Genomic DNA, 23,808 nt, shown 5'->3' with positions numbered 1-23,808 from the left:
CAAATTTGCACAGCCCCAAACGATTAACATTTTGTTTATTTTCTCCCATTCTTTCTTCTGTACACAGGTATTTGTTGTCATTTTTGTTTACACATACAATTTTGTAGATGTCTTTTTTCTCTTTTTTCAAATTGAAAATATTAATTTCATCCAATAATCATATGATTGAGTTTTACTGTAAGCCACAAAGATCTTGGGGAACACCACAAAGTCACTGTCTCATGAAGCTTACCTTCTAATCATGGGAAACAGGTAAAGGCAAACAAATAATAACTTAGAGAAATTTTTGAAAAAAGAAGTGAAAGTTGCCCACAGTGTTATCTCCCAGACATAATCATGGTATGTGTCCTAAATTTATTTTAAAAAGCTAATGTTGGGCTTCCCTGGTGGCTCAGTGGTTGAGAGTCCGACTGCCGATGGAGGGGACACGGGTTCGTGCCCCGGTCCAGGAACATCCCACATGCCGCGGAGCGGCTAGGCCCGTGAGCCATGGCCGCTGAGCCTGCGCGTCCGGAGCCTGTGCTCCGCAATGGGAGAGGCCACAGCAGTGAGAGGCCCGCGTACCGCAAAAAAAAAAAAAAAAAAAAAAAAGAAAAGCTAATGTTGATATAGCCTTCTTAAAAAAACAAAAATGGGATTAGATCATAGGTTTTCTTTTTTTACTTTCCCACATGTTGTGGACACTTTTTAAATGTCAACTAAAACTTTGTGTAACAGTGGCTGTGTAGTAGTATTCTGTATGGTGGATGTGCTGTTAATTTAAGCATTTTCCTAAAGGTCGACAAATAGAGTATTTACAGTTTTTTACTCTATTAAAAATAATTCTGTATCAGATATTCTTATACATAAACCTTTGGAGTATCTAAATGTTTCCTTAGTTTATGTCTCAAAGAGAAATTGCTCACTTTAAAAGCATATCCAAAATTAAAATTTTAGTATTATTGCTACTCTCTCCTACAAAAAATCTTTTAATAGTTGATGCTCCTGCCAGCAACATATGAGAGGACCCTTTTCAGTATATTCTTACATTGAATTTTTAAAAATTGAGATACAGTTCACACGCTGTAAAATCCACACTTTTAAAACATGCAATTCAGTGGTTTTGGTATAGTCACAAGATTGTGTAAAGATCACCACTATCTGATTCTAGAACATTTCATCATCCCCCAAAGAACCTTATGCCCTCACTAGTCACTCTGTTTTTTCCCTCAACCCCTGGCAACCTCTACTTTTCTTTTTGTCTCTATGGATTTGCCAGTTTGGGGTATTTCATGTAAATGGAATTATACAATATGTGGTCTTCTGTGCTTGGCTCCTTTCACTTAGCATAATTCTTTCAGGGTCTATCCATTTTGTAGCCTGGGTGATTTTCTTAGATTCTAGTTTGACTTTCAAGTACTTGAGAGATTCTTAGGGGGATAACCCAGGTTTGTCCTTGGACCTCTGTTTGGGAAGCATTGACCTAGGCTGTAGTCTTTCCATTAGTTCTTAAATCCTTTACAACTGACCCAGAACCTGTTTATCTAGATTCACATTTTTAAGTGTCTTTTCTAGGCATATTGTAGGTTGATGGTCTTCGATCAAAGAAATATGTTTTATTACTATCAGTGCAGTTTATGAGTTATCATTGTTGCATGTTTCATCAGTCAGTCTCTCTCAGTTTCATCCTTGTGTTCCTAGATGCTAGTCTCTTTAAATTGTCAATGTAATGTAAAATGTTGTTACTGTGGTCCATCATCTGAAGTCTGTTCCTTTTAGGGCCATTTTCAAAATGGTAATTTAGGGCTTCCCTGGTAGCGCAGTGGTGGAGAGTCCGACTGCCTGCCGATGCAGGGGACACGGGTTCGTGCCCTGGTCCGGGAAGATCCCACATGCCGCGGAGCGGCTAGGCCCGTGAGCCATGGCCTCTGAGCCTGCGCGTCCGGAGCCTGTGCTCCGCAACGGGAGAGGCCCGCGTACCGCAAAAAAAAAAAAAGGTAATTTAATGCCCTTCTTAGTGGAAGTTGAAACAAAGACTTTATTTAGGCTCTTTACCTTTTCCCCCACTGACCTTGAGAAACATGGAAGAAATATGTTTTGTCTTATATTTTTAATCCTCAGCAGATATCTTTTCCAGGCTCCCAACAAGGTGCCTTAAAATAAAAGCATTTCTGGTGGATTATTGACTTTCGAGATTATAATTTCATATATTTGGTTACTAATACCTGCCTTCTGGAACACTTCCTCCTTTTTTTTTAAAAAGAAGGTGTTGGGGGTAGGAGTTTATTAATTAATTAATTTATTTTTGCTGTGTTGGGTCTTCGTTTCTGTGCGAGGGCTCTCTCTAGTTGTGGCAAGCGGGGGCCACTCTTCATCACGGTGCGTGGGCCTCTCACTATTGCAGCCTCTCTTGTTGCAGAGCACAGGCTCCAGATGCGCAGGCTCAGTAGTTGTGGCTCATGGACCTAGTTGCTCTGCGGCATGTGAGATCCTCCCAGACCAGGGCTTGAACCCGTGTCCCCTGCCTTAGCAGGCAGATTCTCAACCACTGCGCCACCAGGGAAGCCCACTCTTCCTCCTTTTTAACACGGGCTGATTGTGCCTCACGTCTTGTCCCAGCTCTACCAACTTCCTAGGAATACATCTTGACAAATTGCTTTCTCTCTCTAAACCTCTAAATCTCTAAACAGATTATCTTATCTGTAAAATGAGAAGTGGACTAGACAACTCTCTAGGATTCCTGGGAATAGAATTGCTGGGACATCAGGTAGGTATGTGTTTAGTTTTATAAAGAACTACCTGACCTTTTCCTAAAGCGGTTGTGCACACCATCACATTTAACGTTTCTAACCAAATGTAATCATGCTGGCCTGGTGGCCTGGTTCCCTGACATGTGGTGAAATACTCAACGAAACAAGCATTTGGCCAGAGGATTCAGATCCAGGCTTCTCGGCTCACTAGTTGTATGGCCTTGGGCACATCACGTAGCATCAATAATCATTCATTTCTCCATATACAAAATAGGCAGCATGATGCTAAGTTTGTAGGATTGTTGAAAAGATTAGAGATGTCATGAAACATGCTTTGCATAATTCTGAGCATATCCATTTGATGTCTGTCCAGTAGCTGCTAGCTGCTGTTACTGTTATTGCCTAATGATTGAATATCCAGTTACCACCACGCCTGCCTGAGATACCTGCTCAGCTTTTTGGAGAGCCCCAAAAAGAGAGACCTTGACATGAGGTATGAGTTGAGGAGAGAGTCTCACTTTGACCTACAGAGTGCTGCCTTGATGGAATTAGGTCTTCAGTGTATTGTCTTTTAAAGCCTTTTAAATAAACAAACCTGTGTCTCTTGCTTTTTTAGTGTGTCCACCCTTGCATTATAAGCAAAAACTTATTCCTTGAGGGCCAAGTGTCCCTGGCACATAATTAAGTAACATCCCAGGGATGGTTATGTGGTCATAGGATCCCAGCTTTAACTGGGTACCTGTTACAGTACTGTTGAGTTTCTTGCTGTCTTTTCTTTTTTTCTCTTTCTTTCTCTTTCTTTTTCTTTCTTCCTTTCTTCCTTTCTTTTTTTCTTTCTTTCCTTCTTCCTTCCTTCCTTCCTTCCTTCCTCTCCCCCTCCCCCTCCCCCTCCCCCTCCCCCTCCCCCTCCCCCTCTCTCTTCCTCTCTTCCTCCCTCCCTCCCTAGCTCCCTTCCTCCCTTCTTTTTCTGTCTTTTTATTGTGGTAGAAAATACATAATTATAAAATTTACGATCTAAACCATCTTCTTGTATTTTATTGATTTAAATTTCTTTTAAGTTTAGTTAGTTCCTTTTTTCCTAAGCCTTAAGCACTGAATCAGCAATGAGGGAGTCAAACTGAATTGTTTTCCCTTTTGTTACCGCCCCCCCCCCCAAGTAGTGAGTCCTGCCAGAATGACCAGTTCCCTCTGGATTTAGGCTGTTTATGACACTGGACTTTATTTATGATAAAAAATCCAAAAGGATCCTCCTTTTCTTTCATCGTTTTCTCCTGGGATTCTCAGTGTTATGTTTGGGAGTATCAGACTATGAAAGGGAACTGGGAAGAACAGCAGGGAAATACGCAGCTGAGTTTTGCACTCCCCGTTAGTTCCAGAGTGGGCCAGGAAGTCTGAGCAGAGATTGGTAACCAGAATGCCAGAGAGAAACCACACCATCTGGCAAGTGTCTGTGCCCTTCAGCACAGGCCAGGCCCCTTGGTAAGAGAGCAAGCTACTCACAAATGGGGCTGGTCCTAAGCCATCATCCAAAGATGATTGTAACCATCTTCCTGGAAAGGCTGCTTGTCTCTCCCTAAGTTATTTCTTTGTTCCCTGAAACTAGCACCCACATTATTATCAGATTATTGGCAACCCCAGCCTTGTTATGAAATGACAAATGTACTTTGTGACACCAGGCCTGAACACATGAGATAATACCTTCTGCTTCCAAAGGGCTGTTTCCATGTTGTCATGTTAGGAGGCTTCACTTTTATTTGGTGGTGCTCCAGAACAGCTGGGAAATGTTCTTTTAGCGTTGCCTTCAGCACCTATGACACTTCCTTTCTAAAGGCATGTATCACAGTAAAGCATCCTCCTGTACGTTAGTTGGTTTTTGCAAGTGGTCAAAGGTTATCTGCTGCTGAGTCTGGTGACAGAGTTAGATGATCATACAGAAGAACACTATTTCTAGTTAAAAATAAAAGGTGTAGTTTTGAATGATCCAGATGTTCTCATTGACAGTCAAACCAGGTGAATGTTAATGCTGCTTGATGATATGTGAGAGCAGAGATTTGGGGAAATAAAGCAGCACGTTGAGGTTGACCCCACATCCTTATCACCCCGGTGACATCACCTTTATTCATGAATACATTTGAACAGTAACTTGTATATCAGCATGATAAATGCCACTCGGAGTCAGAACAGTGTGCCTAGGATTCGTGTCTGCTAGCAGAATCTAAAGGTATTTTGTGGGAGACTGTTGTCGCCAGTTCTAGAAACGGAGCTTAAAAAGGTGTTTCAGATTTCTGCACGTAACATGGAAATCCTTCAGGTTTTTACATACAAATTACCTACATAATATTACTAACAACTTAGTCCACAAGGGCCTTGCTCCACAAGGGCTAAAGCAAACATAATGTGTGTCCTGTTTGCCACTCTGTGCCCATGACCTAGCACGGGAGGAACTACCACATCTCAGGCACTCAGGAGATGTGGAACAAGTCCATGCATTCAAAGTTAATACCACTATTTGTGTGAAGCTTGCAGTGGAAGAGTAATATGCTTGTCTCTCTCTCTTTTGCAGTTGTCAAATTTAAAAGTTCTGAATCACTCCCCAATGTCTGATGCCTCCGTCAATTTTGACTACAAATCCCCCTCCCCGTTTGACCACAGCACTGATCAGGAGGACAAAACTGAAGATGTTGCCCGTCCCTGTCTGCCCCAGAAGGACCTGCACACTGCTGAAGAGGACGCTGAGACCCTTTTCCCCAGGAAAACGACATCCCATAACGGGACGGAGGACAGTGGAGGAGGCGGCACTGGCGTGAAGAAGAAACGGAAGAAAAAGGATCCAGGAGAGCAAGAAGGGGCAGCAAAGGGAAGCAAGGACAGGGAGCCCAAGCCAAAGAGGAAGCGTGAACCTAGAGAGCCAAAGGAGCCCAGGAAGGCCAAGGAGCCCAGGAAGGTCAAGGAGCCCAAGGAGCCCAAGCAGAAGGACGGGGCCAAGAAGGTGCGGAAGCCCCGGGAGGCCTCGGGCCCCAAGGAGGCCAAAGAGAAGAGGAGCGGCCCTGACTCTGCAGCCAGGACGAAGTCCAAGAAGGCCAGGTGTGTCCCTTTCTTCCCGTCCCAAGCCCCGGGCTCTGCCTCCACAGAGAGGCTGGCCTTGGCCTTACTCCAGCCCCCCTGGACATGACTTCCCCACTTTCAGCCAAAGTAAACCACCTTCTCACCTCCTTAATTAATACTGTGCTTGCAATTTCTTGCCATTCCCTTTGGATTAAGGAGAAGTGAAGTATGTTAGCACACACAGGGTGTCAGGGAAGGGGCGTCACAGGTGTGATACAGGGAGGGCAGCGATTTGGGGAACGGCTGCAGTGTAGGCTGGAGAGGAGCAGCTGTCAGGAGGGCGCACAGTGCTGGGGTCTGGGAGAGCTGTGGGTGTGCGCAGAGTTCCAGGCAGAAAAGGGCTGCCTGGCTCCCCTGGGCTGCGAGCTCTCTAGTGCAGGCCCACGCCTGGTCTGTTTCTCTCATTCGGTATCTAACACGGTGCCTGACATGTCAGCAGGTGCTCAGGAAACGGTGAGTCACTGAGACCAGAGGAGACAGACCGTAGTGACCTGTAGAGAGAGCAGAGGGCATGGGGACAGATTGGCTGCCGGGGTGATGTCGGGGGCCCTGGCTGTAGATCCTATCAGGATCCAACCGTACACTTTATTTGGGGAGTTAAATATTTGTCATCTGTATACAAATGTAATGTTCTTCGTTTCATCTCTTTTTAAATTCTTGGTGGAGAATATTTAAACTTTTTGTGGACGTAAAAAATAAAAAATATGTAACCTCTATATATTTAAGGGGAATTTAAGGAATTTAAGTTTCTAAAATGTAAGTGCAGAGGCAGAGTATAGACCAGGAGCACCCATAAAGATGCAGGGGTTGATGCAATTGCTAACAGAATATAAAGTAATGGGGCCATCAGACCTGTACAGGGTCAGGCATAAAGGAAGTACATTTTAAAGAGAGAAAGCATTTTAGGTGGCGTGTGCTGCTACTCAGAAATTATTTTATGGTTCGGTTCATTTTCAGAAGGACAGTTTGTTGGGACCAGATGGATAATTTTCTAATCCAAGTTAAAACCGCCTTATAATATTCACTCCCTTCTGCCTGGCAGGGGATTTTACCTTTTGTTTATCATAGAGGCTTGGGTGGGATCCCAGGAATGTAGTTCACAGTGAATGGATATAAAATAACCTCACCGGAAGGTCAAAAGAAGTAGGTAAAATCAGGAGTCTGACTAACGAGCAACGTATGGGCCCTGTTTCCGGGTGAACCTTGTGCGCACACACTGATGTCTGATGTGGGTGGAGTGGAGTTTCTTTCTTCTGCCAAAAACTTTCCAAATTATTTTGGAGAAGCTGAAGAGGTTCTTCAGTGTGGCAGCATGTGTGAAGAAGGAGATTCAGACATGAGCTAATGGAGTGACTTACTTTGGTTATTACAGGAAACAAAGAAGAATCCTCAAGGATGGTGTTTTAGAATTAGGGCCGTTAGAGGAGGGTCTGACAGCTCTAATAAGGAGTTTGGTAGAAAGTCATGGGTATCAGGGCTCACTTTAGCCACTGGTCTCTGGTGCTTACAATTTTATCAACTTCTTCTTAAAGGAATTCGTATTTACTTTGTGTGGGATGTGAAACAAGGTGACGGGTATACAGACATTGCCGTAGATTCCATTTGGGGGCAATGAGGAGGAGGCATTTCACAAACCAAGGTTGGATGTCAAATGTATGCATAGCAATATTGAGGGAAATGATTTTGATCTAGTTAGGTTGTATAAAATATAAGTGTGTTGGAGAAGTGCTTCTGAGTCTGCCAACTTAGAAGACAGCAGAACCTCTTGAGGTTTAGAAATCCAGGAGAAACACTCAGAGAGGATGCTAACAGACAGGGCTGGTTATCTCTTTGGGAATGTGGACAAGTTTCACGAGGCTCTCAACCTTCCTTGATTTGGGGGCTGTGTAAGACTGACCTGTTAACATCGTGGAATTCTTCCATGTAGCCCAGATAGGGTTCTGGACTGGTGAGCCTTTCTTGTCTTTTATATATTTATAAAATTGCTTTGGCTCCTTTAATTTATGATTCCCACTAGGCAGCAAAAGCAGTTCTAGTTCTGAAAGGACATTAGTTGATAAGAAATATGTTGGTAATTAAGTCTTATTTTTTGTGCTCTTTGGTTTACTCTCTTGCAGATTGGCTTAAGTGCATGTTTTGATCTGAGCCTTTATTGATTAGCCCCTGGATGACACTCCGTGGTTACAGATGATTCGCTGGGTGCTTGGATTATTGCAGGAGCTTCACAGCTGATTTAAGGGCTTCTGGTCTTTTCCTGCTTCAGTCCATCTTGCCAGCTGCCACCTGGCTAATCTTTCTGAGGCCCTGCTGTTATCTTACTTATGTTTGTAGCTGGTAGCGGTGGTCAGTCAAACCCCCTCTTCCCTCTCTCCTTTCCAGATCAGCTGGGAAATAGTCAGCAGAGATGGAGATAGGAGCTATCAGCTTTATTATTGATGGACCAGATTGAAGGACTTGCACTGGCCTGTGGCCAGAATCGGGCTTCCTGTTACTCACTCAGTTGAGTTTATCCTCCAGAACTGCAGGCATGTCCCTGAAGCAGAGGGAGGACCGTGGGCCCTGGGTGCTTCATTCCTTTTCCCAAGTCTCACCAGTCCCATAGGTCCCCAGTGAGAGAAGGTCAGGGCAGTGAGAGGAATTCTAAGAAGGGCCGAAAATATGTATCCGGTATTGTTCCCTCCTTGGGAGTAGGGAAGCATGAAAACATGGAGGGCAGGGAGATGGGATTCCCTCTAACAATTACACCTGCTTAGACACTTCTGATTGTTCCTACTGCCTCCAGGACAAAATCCAGACTCCTTCTTTTCTCTGTTATCCAAACCCTTTGGGGTCTGACCTCTCCCTGCCTCCTGGTCTCTGGCAGCAGACCTGGCCGGCTAGGTGCATCTCCTCAGGCCTTAAATGAGGTACTTGGCTCCCCCTTCTCTGGATCGCTCTTCTCCAGCATGTGATGCCCTTTGTCCTCCTCTCAGACTCCCAAGCCCTTCCCGTTCTTCAGCTCTGAGTGCAAGTCCCACCCAGTTCCTCCACAGAGCTCCCACACCCTGTGCTAGCATGTCCCCTCTGAATTTCCACAGCCCTTGGGGCCTCACTTGTATCACAAATCAAAGACTTTCAGACCTTGAAGAATAAAAGAGATCTAGTCCAGCCCTGCTGCATGCAGCCAGGGAAACAGACCCACAAAGAAGTGACTTGTTTGCAAGGGTATGTCATTAACGCAGACCTCCTGATTCTCAGTCTTATACACTAACCTCTGCAATAGGCTGTCTCTCAATCATAAACCGGTATTTTCTTGTATGTATGACCTGTCTCCTCAACAAAAGTGAAGTGCCTGAGGTCAGGACCACCATGCTTTGTGTCTTTTATGTCCCTGGGGTTGGTCAGCAGAGAGGTTTGTTGGTTGTTGGACACATAGAAGGGGTGTGTGAGTGTGTGTGTGTGTGTGTGTGTGTGTGTGTGTGTGTGTGGTTTATATATTATTTTTAAATATTTTATATATATAATTTGTTTTCTTAGAACAAATGGATAGAGCTCTTCTCCCTGAAAATGAGATCCATATAAGATCCCATTGTTAAATAACAGTAGGTGGTTATAATGAAGTATTTTATTCTTATAAATTTTATAATTTTAGAAATGAAAACTTCAAGGTAACTTGTCCAAGGCACCAAGCTAATGAGCAGCGCTGTCAGGATTTGGCTCTAGGCTCACCTGCCTGTAAAACCCACTTTTTTCTCCACAGCTTTGCGCCTCTTTTCACTTTGCTGGGGAAGGTCAGGAATGGATAACAGTGGGGCAATTCCAGTGTCAGAGAAATTGGTTTTTCATTTGTAGGAAACGGCCCCTCTTCTACAGGATTTTAGTTTGCACACTCCGTAGGATCCTCTCAAGGACTAAGATGGCCCCAGCTTTTTCCTATGCTGTTTCTCTTTGCATTTGAGGCAGCAGATAGATGATTGAACACAGTTCCCCTCCTAAACAGATGACAGAGTCTAGCGGATGTTCCTTCAAGGATGATATTAGTAGTGACGAATATCTACGTACTGCTTAGCGGATAAAAACACTCAAGTATACTGGAGAAGCCTTTAAAAAAACAAAAACAAAAACTACCCTCTCTTATGGGGATATATATGTATATGTATAGCTGATTTACTTTGTTATAAAGCAGAAACTAACACACCATTGTAAGGCAATTATACTCCAACAAAGATGTTAAAAAAAAAAACTACCCTCTCTGCCTTTCCCTCCAAACTATCTTGGAGTATGAGCCTAGTTCACTCCTTTATTACATAAAAAGCAAGAAGACTCCTCCAGGAAGCCAAGTTAGGCTCTCTGTCACTTCCCTGACTCTGAAATTTAAAATTCACAAGTATAGTTTATTTGCTTTTACTCTTTTTTAATTATAGTACCTTTTCCCGAAGAGGATGGGGCCGCTGGCATAAGAAGATATACACAAATACACGTACACCTACAAACACATACGCAGACCTGTACATACGTGGACACCCACGGCCCGCATAGCTGCAGCGAGGGGCTCAGAGAGGAAGGCAGGCCTCAGGTTTGCGAGGTCAGGTAATGTTGATAAAGGCTTTGGGAAAATGCTTTGAGATTAGAAAAGTACTGGGCCAGTTCCTCAGGGAAGTCAAATTTTTACCAGTTGAGAACATTATGTGACGTAGTGGATACTGTCCTCAACAGTTTTTTTACGTCAAATGCTTCTATGTGACTATGAATTTCATATTTCTTTTTTTGAAATGGCCTTTAGTAAAAGTCAGCTTCATGGCATTAAAGCACGGCTTGGTGAGCAGGAAAGATGGGCCATTCCAGTGTGCATGAGGGCGTCAGGAGGTAGGTCAGTGGCCCTTTGGGTTGCCCTCAAACCGGGAGCCAGGCGCTCTGACTGCGCTGGAGGTTGCCTTTGTAAGTCAGGGTCTTGAGTGTTGGTGTCCACGTTGTTGGTTGAGGGCAGAGCATAAGTTTTGGAATTTCCACACGTCAGAATGGTTTATGTTCTCTCTCAAAGTCAAGAAGTGAATCAGTGTGCTGGCCCAAGTGGAGGGCTATCTAGCATCTGCTAGGAATGAAAAAACCAAAACGATGAAAAGAAATGAATGGTCTCATTAGCCCCAGCTTCTGTGCCTCATCTTTTTACCCCCATTTGTTTGGGTTTGTCAACCCAGAGCAGATCTTCCTCTCAAATTCGCTAGGTTTGATAACATCCTGGTAGGAAAGTTTTACGTTTTCTGATTTTTGTCTTTGATGGTTGCTTCTAGAAAGGTAAGCTCCAAACCTGATTATATCACTGTTTGAGCGGTGAGTCAGCTGATAACTGTGTTGCAGGAAGGGTAATAAAATTCAACCAGTTGAGCTGTGCCTCACTGTTCGAAGGTCAATCACCTGTCTTTGTTCAGCGTGCAGATCTTTATGGAGGCCCAAGAGTGTCCGTTGACAAGTTTCTTTCTGTTGGGAGACTTTTTGTATTCTGATCATTTATTAGAAGAAAGAAGACAAATATAAAGACATGAGTGAGTTCTGAGTAGAGACCCTCTGCTTGGAACCCACTGGGCGTTATGTTAAGTAGGGAAGAAATCTAAATGATAATGTCAGAGACCCACCTCTAAAGCTTTGGACTAAGTCACCATTCCTGTTTTTCTGAGAGCTCCTGGAGTGCTTACTCTGTAATTCCCAGGGCTTTCTGAATTAGGATCTGGTGTATAGTAGACCTTTACTCAGGCTGTAAGGAAACAGTTACTTAAACAAAAATGCTTGATGAATACCTTCTCATTTATTTATCTAGTATGTATTTATTGCCTCCTGTGTGCCTTGTTTTGTTTATAAGTACTTTTGTTGGGAATGGGATAGTGGAGGAAGGAAGGTATCACAGGGGTATCATCTATGAGCCTTGTCATTGGGGAACTTTCTCAAGTTAGAGAAATAGCCTTGCAAGTGTTCCAAAAACAGGGAAAAATATAAACAAAGGAAAGAACCTAGTATAACTGTATATAGAATTAGCTGAAAGGATTTAGAGGATTAAGAGTATTTAGGGAGTTCCCTGGTGGCTTAGTGGTTAGGATTCTGGACTTTCACTGCCGTGGCCTGGGTTCTAGCCCTGATCAGGGAACTGAGCTCCCACAAGCCACCTGGTGCGGCCAAGAGAAAAAAAAACAAAAAATAGAGTCTTTCAGTTCTGGTCTAGGGAGTCCCTTAAAAGAGGTGAGTATTGAGCTAGTTATTAAAGGAATTAATAGATGAGAAAAGACTTAAAGCAAAATGGTATTTAAGTAAATGTTCTTTGTGGGATTTCCAGTTTTAAAATGGTAGGCCGAGCATGCATTTATTTTCCCTTCTTCGTCAGATCTTTAATGAAATGACAGGAAGAACAGAAGGGAATAAATTCTTCGAAGATAAGAGATGTTACGAATTTCTGGATGAGGGAGGCCCATAGTATCATACTGATGGGTGAATACTGTGGAGGGAGTCCCAGCTGAGAGCACATGCAGGAGCTATGTCTGTAGCAGAGGTAGAAGTGCTTCCTCCTCACAATGGCCCTGGCAGCCCTGGAGAAGGGCCAGAACTGGAGGTGGCTGATCAAGGGACTGTCGGCAGAGTAGCTGCATGATTATTCAGCTCCAGGCTAAAGTCAGACAGTTACTCTAAAGATATTGAGCAGTCTGCTCTGGAAGAGGGTCTAGGCTCCAAGTGGAGACTGACATCCACAACAAGGGGGCACAGGAGCCCAGGCTTCTCTGCCTTTCCCTGCCCATACCCCTAAAAGGGGGAGAAAGGGGCAGCCACCTGTGTGTGCAGAGTCCCAGGCCAGGCCTCCCATTCAGGGTTGAGTCTTGTTGGAGAAAGTGACTTACTCAGCAGCAGAGAGCCTCATCCGCCACCTGCATTATCAACCTCATTCATCTTAAATAGGAATAGTCCACCAAAGATCCCGAGACCATAGAGGAAAAGCAGCAAAGAAGCAGGAAAAAGAGGAATGACCAGGACAACTGTCCTCAGAAGAAACAATTCAAGGAAAAGGACTTGTAAAGATTTTAAGTTAGTATCCTCAGATTCAAGATGATGTCTTGTCTGCAAACAGGAATGGGCTATCACGAAAAAGGAACAGTCAGAAAACAAGAAAGGACTAATACAAATTTAAAGCACGGTAGCCTAAACTAAAAGAACTCATAAAAAAACTTGAGTAATAGGGGAGATAATATGAGGTCTAAATTCATCAACTTTTGTATCAGGATGTGAGTAGCTATTGCTTAGTGTTGATAAATGAAGAACTAGAGGCATGAACATATTTGGAGTTAGAGAGGTATCAGTCAAAAGCAAATCTCCCTGGAAAGTGGGATTTGGTGATTGTATGTTTCGTTTGAAGCCCTTCTACATTAAAAAAAATTATTTTCATTTGCTTTTAATCACTTTTAATAAGATTATCTGTTAAAACTCTGCTTTTTTCATCTTATATGTAATGTTTTTGTTTCATTTTTTACTATGATGTCACAGACTTGTATAATCTTTGTTTTGATGGTGCGAATGATATGATTAAAGGGATTGAGGACAAGGAGATATGGTTCACATTTTGTCTACAGATGACTATATCTGCACCCAAAACATTTGTTTTGGGTATGTGTTTTTCTTTTAACCAATATCTATTTTTTAAAATACTTATTTATTTATTTTGGCTGTGCCGGGTCTTAGTTGCAGCACATGGGATCTTCATTGCAGCACACGGGATCTTCGTTGCAGCATGCGGGATCTTTTAGTGGCAGCATGCGGACTTCTTAGTTGCGGCATTGCAGCCTTCTTAGTTGCAGCACACAAACTCTTAGTCCCCGACCAGGGCCCTCTGCATTGGGAGCGCGGCATCTTACCCACTGGACTACCAGGGAAGCCTCTTAACCAATATCTTAAAAAACCTATGCAGAACTCAGCTCTCTCTGTATAGGCTGGACGAATATGGGCATTAAGTAAAAGTTGGATTAAGTGTGCAAATGAGCTCTCTGGGGTAATGTCCACGTTTTCAGTGCTGTACTTCCGGGAAGAGGATCAGAGCCCGTGGCAAGGCCTGGGTTGGGAGCTTTTCTGGAGAGTTGTTCCTTGAGTGGGGCGGTGGATCCCGGGCTGGACTCCCCAGGTGTGTGCACATCTGCGGAGGCAGTAATTGGCATTCTGAGCTGTTTTCAGTCATCCTGAATTTGGGGGTAAAGGCAACTCACTGTGGCAGTAACTGATTGTTTCCTGCTAGGACTTCGATGGACATTTTATAAGATTTAATTTTAAAATAGGAAGGTGAGTCATTTTGAAATAATGCACTTGGTTTGGTAGATTAAATTTTTTCAATAGCTGGAATCCATGGGGGCAAAGTAATAAAAGACTCATAGCGGTGAGTCTCGTACAGTGTTGTGACACATGCCCAGGCTTTCCTGCTCATACTCAGATCCAGCACTCCGTTTCTAACTCTCAGTTCTAGCAAAGAAAGCTGGAGGTTGGGAACTGGAGATAGAGCTAGGAGGAAAGTTGAGGAAGTCTGTCTGTCTAGTGATTTAATAGTACAGTTCCGTATATGGAAGGCAAAAAAGGTATTTATTTTCCTAATGCAACTGCGGAAAGTAAAGATGTATAAAATCTTGGCCAATGAAGTTGTGTAGAAGACAGGGTGAGAGGGCTTTGGGGCCGAGGCCTACTAATAAACTGTTAATTGGTTATTCCCAACAGTTGTCCTGCATGAATGGTATAGTTTATATGTTGGAAATTTCTTGCATATCATAAATACTTGATAGGTGCTTCTTTAAAACGGATATATGGATATATGTTTTATTATAAAATCAATTTGGGTTTTGTTACTGAAAAAGGGACTTTGAGCCTCTAAAATCTTGTCTGCCATTTTTTTCCGTCCTCTAAGTTAGTTTGTTCTAACTCTGAAAGCTGGAAAAACGAGGATTATAAAAATTACACTGCTTCGATCCAGCCTCAAGTGCCATTAAATGGTGGGATTATTCGGCCTTTGTATTATTTTACAACTCTCTTGGTTACAAGTGACATAAACCCAACTTGAATTAAGTTAAAGAAAAAATAATAACAAGTGAGTTCAGTGGTTTTAAGGAATCAGAACCAGGGGCTATACCATTGAGGATTCCACAGAGATCTTTGTCTCCCGCCTTCTGCATCTCTTTGAGTGTCAGCTCCATCCTTGACAACTGCTTTCCTTCTCAAGGTCGAACTGTGCCTGCCTGTAACTGTGGGCTCATAGCTTAACAGCCTTGTACCCTAGGAGGAAAGAGATTCATTTTTCTGCCCACTCCTACCAAAAATTAATCTTTTTTTTTTTTTTTTTTTTTAAGGGAAAGAGTCCCAGGTTCGCCTCTCTCGGTCATGTGTCCATCACTGTGGTAAAAGAACTAGGATACCATAGCCCATCCTGACCTTCTGTTCACTGTCGTGGTTTGGGGGATCAGTACTGATTATTAGCAAAAAGATGCTGAGCGAACAGTATCCACCTCAGCCATGGAATAGATATATATCAGATAATTTATATTTATATATATTTATATGTTTTTTTCCTCCACCATTTGAGAGTGAGTTGCAAATATCATGCCTTTTTATCCCTAAATACTCGAGTATATCTTTCCTAGGAGTAAGACCATTTTCTTATGTGTAACCATTTGTTTAGTTACTGCTTTTGTTTATGTACAACTAATAGGCAATCTGTGGAAAGACACTGTAAGATCATGCAGATATCCTGTTCCTCTTCAAATTGTTCTCCCCCCAGATTTAGCATTCCTCGATGATTCTGGACTGTACATATCTTTACGACAGTGGTTACAAAATGATTTTCCAACTCCACCGATTCCTCTCCATTTACTGTTTGTATTCTGAAAGCAAGAGCTTCCCTTTCTCCCTCATTTATTCATTATTTATCTGTCTGTCTGTCATTGGAATGGATTCCTGTTGTTTTCAATGGCTTATAATTCATTACTGACCTTGATTACTTTGGTGCTCAAATGGCCCCAGTTGTGACTCTGAGCTCTTTAAGCTGACTCCTGTGTGTGCCTTTTCGACGTGCTGCCTTAATTTTGTTGAGCACTCCCTTTACTCTCTGACAAAACAAGATGTTTCAGGCTGATATTATAACTCCCCTGCCTTGGAATCAGCCATTTTTGTGGGGAGCTTTGGTATTAGAAACCAAAATCTGAGTGCTATGTGTGCACATTGCTTTTGGAGCATCTTTGCTTTTCAGCTCTTTCCGTTGTCAAAGCTAAGGAAAAAATACACAAGACATACACATACGTTCATGCACATATGTACACACCTACGTGCACACAATATATTCATAATGCATATGTACCCATTTATATGCATGTGTTCATACAGATACTTATTTTAGAAAACATGTGATTACACTGAGGCCTCCAGTTTAGATTCATCCCACAATATCTTCCTTGCCTTACACCATTTCATATTCATGTCTTCCCACTTCTTGGGTGAGAACCGCAGCTCCTAACACCAACACATTTACTCATTTGTTTAATCCTATACCACAACTAAAGTAGTTTCAGAATTGCTTCACCTATACACCTACCAGAGAGAGTTCAGGATATGTTTGCTGTTCTCCCTACTTCTCCCCAAAGCTGAAAGTATATAGTCAAATATTGTGTTTATAAATTTATGAGTTTTTTTTCCATCTGTTCCGTGTGGTTATGTTATTCACTGGAAATACTTAGATTCATTTATTTCAGCTTGTTTTCATCTTTCATTTTTAAATTTTTTGATATGTAACATGCTTCCAAAAGTCAGATTTTATATAAAAAGATAGAGAAATGTCCCTCCTTCCACCTCATTCCCTCCACTTATCCCTTGTGGATAATCATTGTTTTTTGGTTCTTTCTGTATAGTAAGTAGATATATGCAAGTTTTCTTACTTCCTCTTTATTCTTTCACAAAAAGTAGCATATTACTATACTCTTTTGCACGTTGCTTTTTTCACTTAACAATGTATCTTAGAAATCATTCCATATTAGTTTGCAGAATTCTTTCTTAATTGTTTTTACAGCTACATAGTACTTCTTTGTATGTATCCTCATTTATTCAGCACTAATGTTCGGACATTTAAGTCTTTTTTGTTATTTTGAAATTACCAGATAATGCTGGATAACCATGTGCATATATATTTTCATATTGTTGGAGGTGTATCTGTAGAGTATATTCCTATAGATGGAATTGTTGGATCAAAGGGTGCATACATACATACATACCTACATAGTTTTGTTACATATTATTTGACCACCATTTTTGAAGAACGTAGAACTTCGAGGAGCAAACAAAACATTCATGGACCAAATGCATCTGTAGGTGGAGGTTAAAATAGCAATGTGGAGGTTAAAATGGCTTCATTTGATAACACTCAAGTATAACGTTTTCAAAGCTCATTCCAAAGACGGGAAAAACACATTTCACGTAGTCTTCCTGGAGGATGAATTCAGGTGATACTTTCTTGATGTCCTATTTGCAAATCCCATTTATAGGCTTATAAGAAATCTTTTTTTCCTGATATTTGTCTTTATCAGAAGAGCTCCAGGAAGAATTTTTTGAACTCAAAATTGATTCTGTTGTCAAAGGTAACCTCCAGAAAATCACTTGGAAGATATCCCAGGTAGAGTATCTTCTTGTTTACCCCCAGATAGGTAAGCAGATGTCTCCAGACATTCTCCAGTTTTACTGACATATATTTAAGAAGTTTCCCTCCACTCCACCCCACCCTCAGCTTCTGGCTAGGAAATCTCGTGGTGCCCCAGACTAGACTTTGGAGGTGCCTGACTACAGTTCCTCCTTACTTTCATCATTTAATTTGTTTCTGAAAGCATGGAAGGCAAATATATACAAGCCTTGTTGTCAGGTTTAACATTTTGAGGAGGTTCTGTGACTTCCCTGGTGATCCAATGGTAAAGAATGCGCCTTCCAGTGCAGGGGATGCGGGTTTGATCCCTGGTCAGGGAACTAAGATCCCACAGGCCGTGGGGCAACTAAGCCCACGTGCCACAACTACTGAGCCCGCGCACCATAAACCTCAGAGCCAAGCACTGGAGCCCGCGTGCCACAAGTAGAGAAGAGAAAACCCGCAGGCCACAACTAGAGAGGAGCCTGTGCACTGCAACAAAAGATTCCACATGCCACAACCAAGACCCAACACAGCCAAAAAATAAAAATAAAAAAATAAATTCCTTTAAAAAAATATTTTGAGGAGGTTCTATTCCTTAATTGTGTCTTGAGCTTGGTTTAGTTTTCAGTGGGATATTTCACAATGAAGCATGTTTCTAGCCCATCTATATACAAATATTTAAAATGAAGATTAAACATATACAGACAGAGTTTTCCAATATGAAGTTATATTTAGTAGCTAGATAAAATTGATTTCAGATGTTGGGAGAAGGATTTAGGATTTTACAGAAGATTAAATGGGGTTCTGAGCACGTGGTCATTATGGTGACTTTCGGTATATTAGCTGTCTTTAAACGTGTGTCCAAAAAATTAAGCACAAACCTTCTTTTGTTAAGAGAACCAACTATGGATTTATGAATTTTTCTGTATATTTGGGTCACTGGAATGTTTTGTTAACAATTCTTTTGGTCATAATTTTGAGATTCAAATAAGATTAAAGGAGATTTGAAGTTTTTGCATTTATTGAAAGGGAGCCTGGGGCTAAAAAAAAAAAAAAGGAGCCAGGAAACATGATACGGTATAAACAGTGACAGGCTGAGTCACATGAACTGAGCGCAGGCCTCTGCTCCGCTGCTAACTTTGGGGCCTTTGTTGCTTTTAAACCTGTTTCTTTATGTGGAATATGAAGCTCATCTGCCCTGGCTCCCTCACGGAACCGTGGTTGTAACAGTTCAATGAGACAGAAGCACGTAAGTGCTTTGTAGAATATAAATTGCTATGTAATTTTCTTAGTGAGAAGCCATGTAACATGAGATAAATATTCCTGTGAAAATTTGGCATCTTTTTAAACTGTTTTACCTGAGTCTCCTGTCCTGAAACTGATAAGAAGTACTTTTTCCCCTGGCTTGAGAGCACAGGTCTCTTGTTAAAATGTACAGTTCTCTAAAATGGCAGGATCCCTTGAGTTGCATTTCCTCAAAAAAATTTTCATAAAGAACTTTGCTGATAGGGAAGCCAGTCTTCAGCCTAGGGAGTCGAGGGTGGGCTGGGTCTGCACTCATGTGATGGGTGCTCTCCATTGTTGCTGGGTGCTATCCCGCTACGGGTTCATCCCATTGGGTCTCCCTTCTCTGAACAAGGCCGGTGGTGTCCCTGTCTTCCCCCACACTTTGCAGTAACTTACCTGATGGGAAATACCAGTAATTGTGGCTCTTCCTCATTCTCCACGTTCTGCCAAGACTTACTGGTACTACTTCAGCTGGATCTTTCAAATCCTTTTCACCGATGAGTTTTCATTGAGCATATCTCGCCTAGGTCTTCATTCCCTCTTGCCCGGGCTTGCCATCATGCCCTTTTCCCACAGGGTGAGTCTCAGCTCTCTATCCTCGTGTACTCCTGGTTTCTTTCCAGCTCCATCACTTGGTGCTTCTGTTCACTTGCCCTGTCATCCAGCCACACAGGCTGTCTTTTACTAAATGTGCCTTTAACACTCTTCCATTCCCCAAGAATGCCATGGTGGTTACGAGCATGCCTGGTTTAAATACTTTCTCTACCATTTACTAGCCATGTTACCCTGGAAATCTTAACTCACTGTGCCTCTTGATAAAATTAAGATGATAATACTATCTGCCTTACAAGGTTGTTGTGAAGAGTAAAGGAGATACTCCATGTAAAGGATTAGAGAACGGTGCCTGCATGTAGTAGGTGTTATATACGAATTAGCTGTAATTGTTATTATTCCTGTTTTTCTGTCTATCAAAATTCTGTGTATATCTCTGCTCAAATGTGTTTTTCCAAATCTCCCCAATGACACGTAATCATATCTATCCATTGATGAATCCATCTGTCTATCCAGTAAATATTGAATACTTAGTATGTTTTAGGTATAAGACTGCTCACTGTGAGGAATACAAAACTTAATCAAGTGCATACTCTGTCCTCTGGGAACTTAGAGTCTGATAGGACAGCTCAGAGAAGTGTAAAATACTCATCCATTCAGCAAATGTTGATCGAGCCACTGCAGAGGATCCCAGGTCCTCTATGGTTCTGAGCCTGGTGTCACGTGTAATGACTAACTTTGGTGAAAGATTAAAGTTTGAATACCTTATGCAAAGCACAGTTGAGGTGCTTGGGAGTGTAGAAAAGAGATTTCATCAGCCAGCAGGGCCCGAAAAGGCTTATTAGAGATGTTGCCATCTTAGTAGGGCCTTTCAGGGTGGATGGACTTTGCCCATTTCCACCTCTCTCAGGAAGCATCGATCTGCTGCGCTGGGCTATAGCTCTAGGTGGTCTGTAGGAATTCTGTCGTTACAACCTCCTCAGGGGGTGGGCAGTGTTGTCTTCGGTTTTGAGCTCCTAGTACTCCAAGTTCGTACGCATAGACCATTCTCAATAGAGGGTGATGACAGATTAGGGAGATTGAAGTTACATCTTCGCATGTAACTTAAAGGGAGATTGGAAGTGGATGATTCTCAATATCTGTGAAGCAATTAAACTTCCTAGAGAAGACATTTATGTGAAACTGAAAGTGAGGTTTTTTGGAGTTGTTCATATTATTTTATTTCTTATCACATTAATCATATCTATAGTAGTCATGATAGGGGGTATAAAAAAAGTGAATTTTGCATCAACCTGTGTAGATATTTCTTCCCGTATTTCGGCAAATTTCTGGGAAGAAACTCTTGTAGATTTTCCATTAAAGCCTATCCTGGCCCGGGAATTCCAGGATGTGCTATCATAACTGGAATCACATGAGAAATCTTAGTTTTAAAAACTGCCCCACAGTTTTAATTCTGAATTTCTCCTTGTAGCAAGGAGCAAGGACCAACCCCAGTGGAGAAAAAGAAGAAAGGAAAAAGGAAAAGTGAAACCACAGTGGAGAGTTTAGAGCTGGATCAGGGCCTGCCGAACCCATCCCTGCGGAGTCCCGAGGAGTCCACTGAGTCTGCAGACAGCCAGGTACAGCTGTGCCCGGAAGCCCTGGTGGGCGTTCCGGCTGCCGGGCGGCGTCTTGCTGACACTGATCCTGTTGGTCCTCTCTCCCTGTCTCCAGCCTGCATCTCTCGCACACAGACCTGGGCTGGGCTTTCAGTGTTTTAGTGGGTGACCACAGGCTTTTCTTTAGCATCCTGGTCCTTATACTAATAATCTCCCAGTTTTTTAGTGGTGTTTGCTTCCTTCTTGCAAAGTAGCATGATATTAGGCCGCAGTAAGAGTGAATGTGGCAAGTGGAGTTGTGATCCAAACTAGGTAAGGCTCAGAGGGCCTGTTTTGCTGTGTAGGTAATACATTTAGGGCTCAGCGTGCTGGGCCAGTCTACACAAGGACACTTTCATAATCCCAGATGCTGGAAAAGCCAGGGATGGATTCATTTTGCCAAGATGGTAAGGAAACATGGAAACAAGGAGCTGCCCACCTAAGTGAGATTTCTGAAAACATGCCAAAGTGTGCCCAGGACATTGGTAGGAATTTTCTGTCTGAGTTGAGGCTGCCTCTCTTGGACGTGAGTTCTAATATTTGAGAGTGCTGTTTCCTCTGACATCCACAGCAGTTTATCTGGGCTGTGCTACTGCATGGGGGCCATTTAGGGTAAGACCCACTTACTGCTCCTTAAGAATCATCTGGACCCTCATAGATTCCTAGGTGATCTTCGTTGTAGGAAGGTGTCAGCTCCTAAGGTCGTAGTGGTAAATAAGTAGTAGTATCTGGAGTGTCAGATCAGAGACCCCCCTTTCACTGCCTGTAAACTTGGGTTAGTGGCTCTTAAGTGTCCTGACAGGCAGAGCAGCAAGTACATCAGGTTGATGGGAGTTGGCAGGGGGTTCAGTGTTTCTAGGATGGTGATTTGTACGTGGGATTGGGGGGAGAGCTTTTTATGTGGAATCCCTCATGAAAAATTAAATGTCATAGAGGTGACACAGTGAAGAAATGATGGGAACACAGAGAGAGCCCCAGGAGGTATCTTTTAGCTGATAAGGGGGGGAGAGGTCTGGCTTTTCGTTTTGTCTTGTAAGGTTTAAGTATCTAAGAGTAAGCTAGCTGGTGAATGGTTCCCAGAAGGGTTCCTACTGCTTGGATATGATGTGTATGTAGAGATGAACCATGTGTTTTTCTGTTTGAGGAAAGCCACTGGGTTGCTTTGTTGTAGAATGTTCTCTCTCTAAAAGGTCACAAGCTACTTAATTATAGATGAGTCCTTTCATGGTGAGTCACGAATCTTATTTTGTCGCACTTAAGATGTCTGCTTGCATTTCAAAGGGTGTTAGGAGATTCTCAAAATAAGTCCTAATAAAATTGGTATTATTTAGTTGTTTACAAGTACATGGTAAGTATGGTGAATTTGGCAAAAAAAAAAAAAAAAAAAATCAAAACCAAAATAACTATTAAATCACTGTCATAAACCCTGAGCTTCCAGCTATGCTGGAAGGGACCTCAAAGATGATGAAGTTACTTCCCATCCCTGTTTTACTGGAATAGAAACCGATTCCAGAAAGCGGGGTGGGGGAAGCAATGATGCATAAAACACGTTTCCTTGGATTCTGAGGCTACACCTTCTTCTCACTGGATCCTGGTGATTTAAATCCCCTCCCTCACCTGGGTCCCATTTTGAGTGAATTTAGTCCTGAAAAGAGTTATGTTTAGGGAAGATTCTTTTTGCGAAGTTAGAGAGGTCTCCTTCGACTGTGAGTGTAGGTGAGCGTGTCCTTGTGCAAGCTTTTCCCTCTGACTCACAGATAGTCTCTCTGGCGGGTGTGTTTGTCCTGTAGAAACGACGCTCAGGACGGCAAGTGAAGCGCAGAAAATACAACGAGGACCTGGACTTCAAAGTGGTGGATGATGATGGGGAAACCATCGCTGTCCTTGGAGCCGGCCGGACATCTGCCCTCTCAGCTTCTACACTGGCTTGGCAGGCGGAGGTACGGCCTTAAGATTGGGCTGCTGGCCTCGGCTGGACAGTCATTTTGACTACTTGATGGAGCTGTACTGTGGCTCTTTTCTTATGCATAAGTTAGATCACCTTAACTGCTGGTTCTATCCTTCAGGTGGCTTTCTGTTACACTTAGAATAAAGTGTAGACTCCTCACTGTGCCTAGCAGGCCCCTCTGTCATCACACTCTCCCTAATTCACCAGATTCATTTTTCAGATATATGGCTTTTCGCCATCTCTCTCATTACTCTCCAGCTAAAAAGACTTGCCTCTTTTAATGCCATGAATTAGCAATTCTTTCCCACCTACTGGCCTTTGCCTGTAGGGTCCCTTTTGCCTGGAATGCTCTTTACCGTATGCTTTACATGACTCTTTCATTTAAAGTAGATCCCTGCCCTTCATCCTAATGTTTATTTCACTCCTGTTTGTTTCTTTCATAGCTCTTATTACAGCTTATAATTGTGTTCTGATTTCTGATTTCATTTTATTTCTTTGTCTCTCCCAGTAGAATATAAAAGTCTGATACAGAGTAAATAGCTGTTCCATGAATGGAATCACATGAACTGGTAATTACAGTTGGGAGTTGGATTACAAATGTGTATTGAGAGTCCACTGCAGGGCCAGGTCCTAGGATACGAGGATGAGTATCAAGGCATGGTCCCTGCCTCCAGGGAGTTTTATCTGGGAGAAGAGGCATATGGCTGTGCTGATATTGTGATAAGTGCAGTCTTAGAAGTCTGTGCTGCTGGTTACAGTGGCTACACAGAAGGAAAAGTGGACAGGAGAGAGAGGTCAGGGTTTTAGGGGAGGCGTTTCTGATGTGGACCACAGCCTCACAGCCTGATGGTCCCAGAGGATGTGGTATGGCAGCTTGATGAGCTCGGCCAGGTGGTG

At 42.6% G+C, this 23,808-nt stretch overlaps 1 protein-coding gene across 4 annotated transcripts in view; it reads left to right on the top strand.

The window, feature by feature from the left end:
• The window catches only part of CHD6 (chromodomain helicase DNA binding protein 6), a 210,268-nt gene that overhangs the window by 76,291 nt on the left and 110,169 nt on the right, over positions 1–23,808 (top strand). For all 4 annotated transcript variants that reach the window (XM_067708164.1, XM_067708161.1, XM_067708163.1 and 1 more), the window contains 3 exons: positions 5,293–5,813; positions 20,798–20,945; positions 22,754–22,903. In XM_067708164.1, the coding sequence (XP_067564265.1) occupies positions 5,293–5,813; positions 20,798–20,945; positions 22,754–22,903 (819 nt within the window). The remainder of the gene's footprint in view (positions 1–5,292; positions 5,814–20,797; positions 20,946–22,753; positions 22,904–23,808) is intronic.

This window comes from Pseudorca crassidens, chromosome 15, assembly GCF_039906515.1.
Source record: "Pseudorca crassidens isolate mPseCra1 chromosome 15, mPseCra1.hap1, whole genome shotgun sequence".
Taxonomy (NCBI): Eukaryota; Metazoa; Chordata; class Mammalia; order Artiodactyla; family Delphinidae; genus Pseudorca; species Pseudorca crassidens.
Note: the sequence above shows the minus strand (reverse complement) of the source record. Positions and strands in the feature narration are given on the sequence as shown.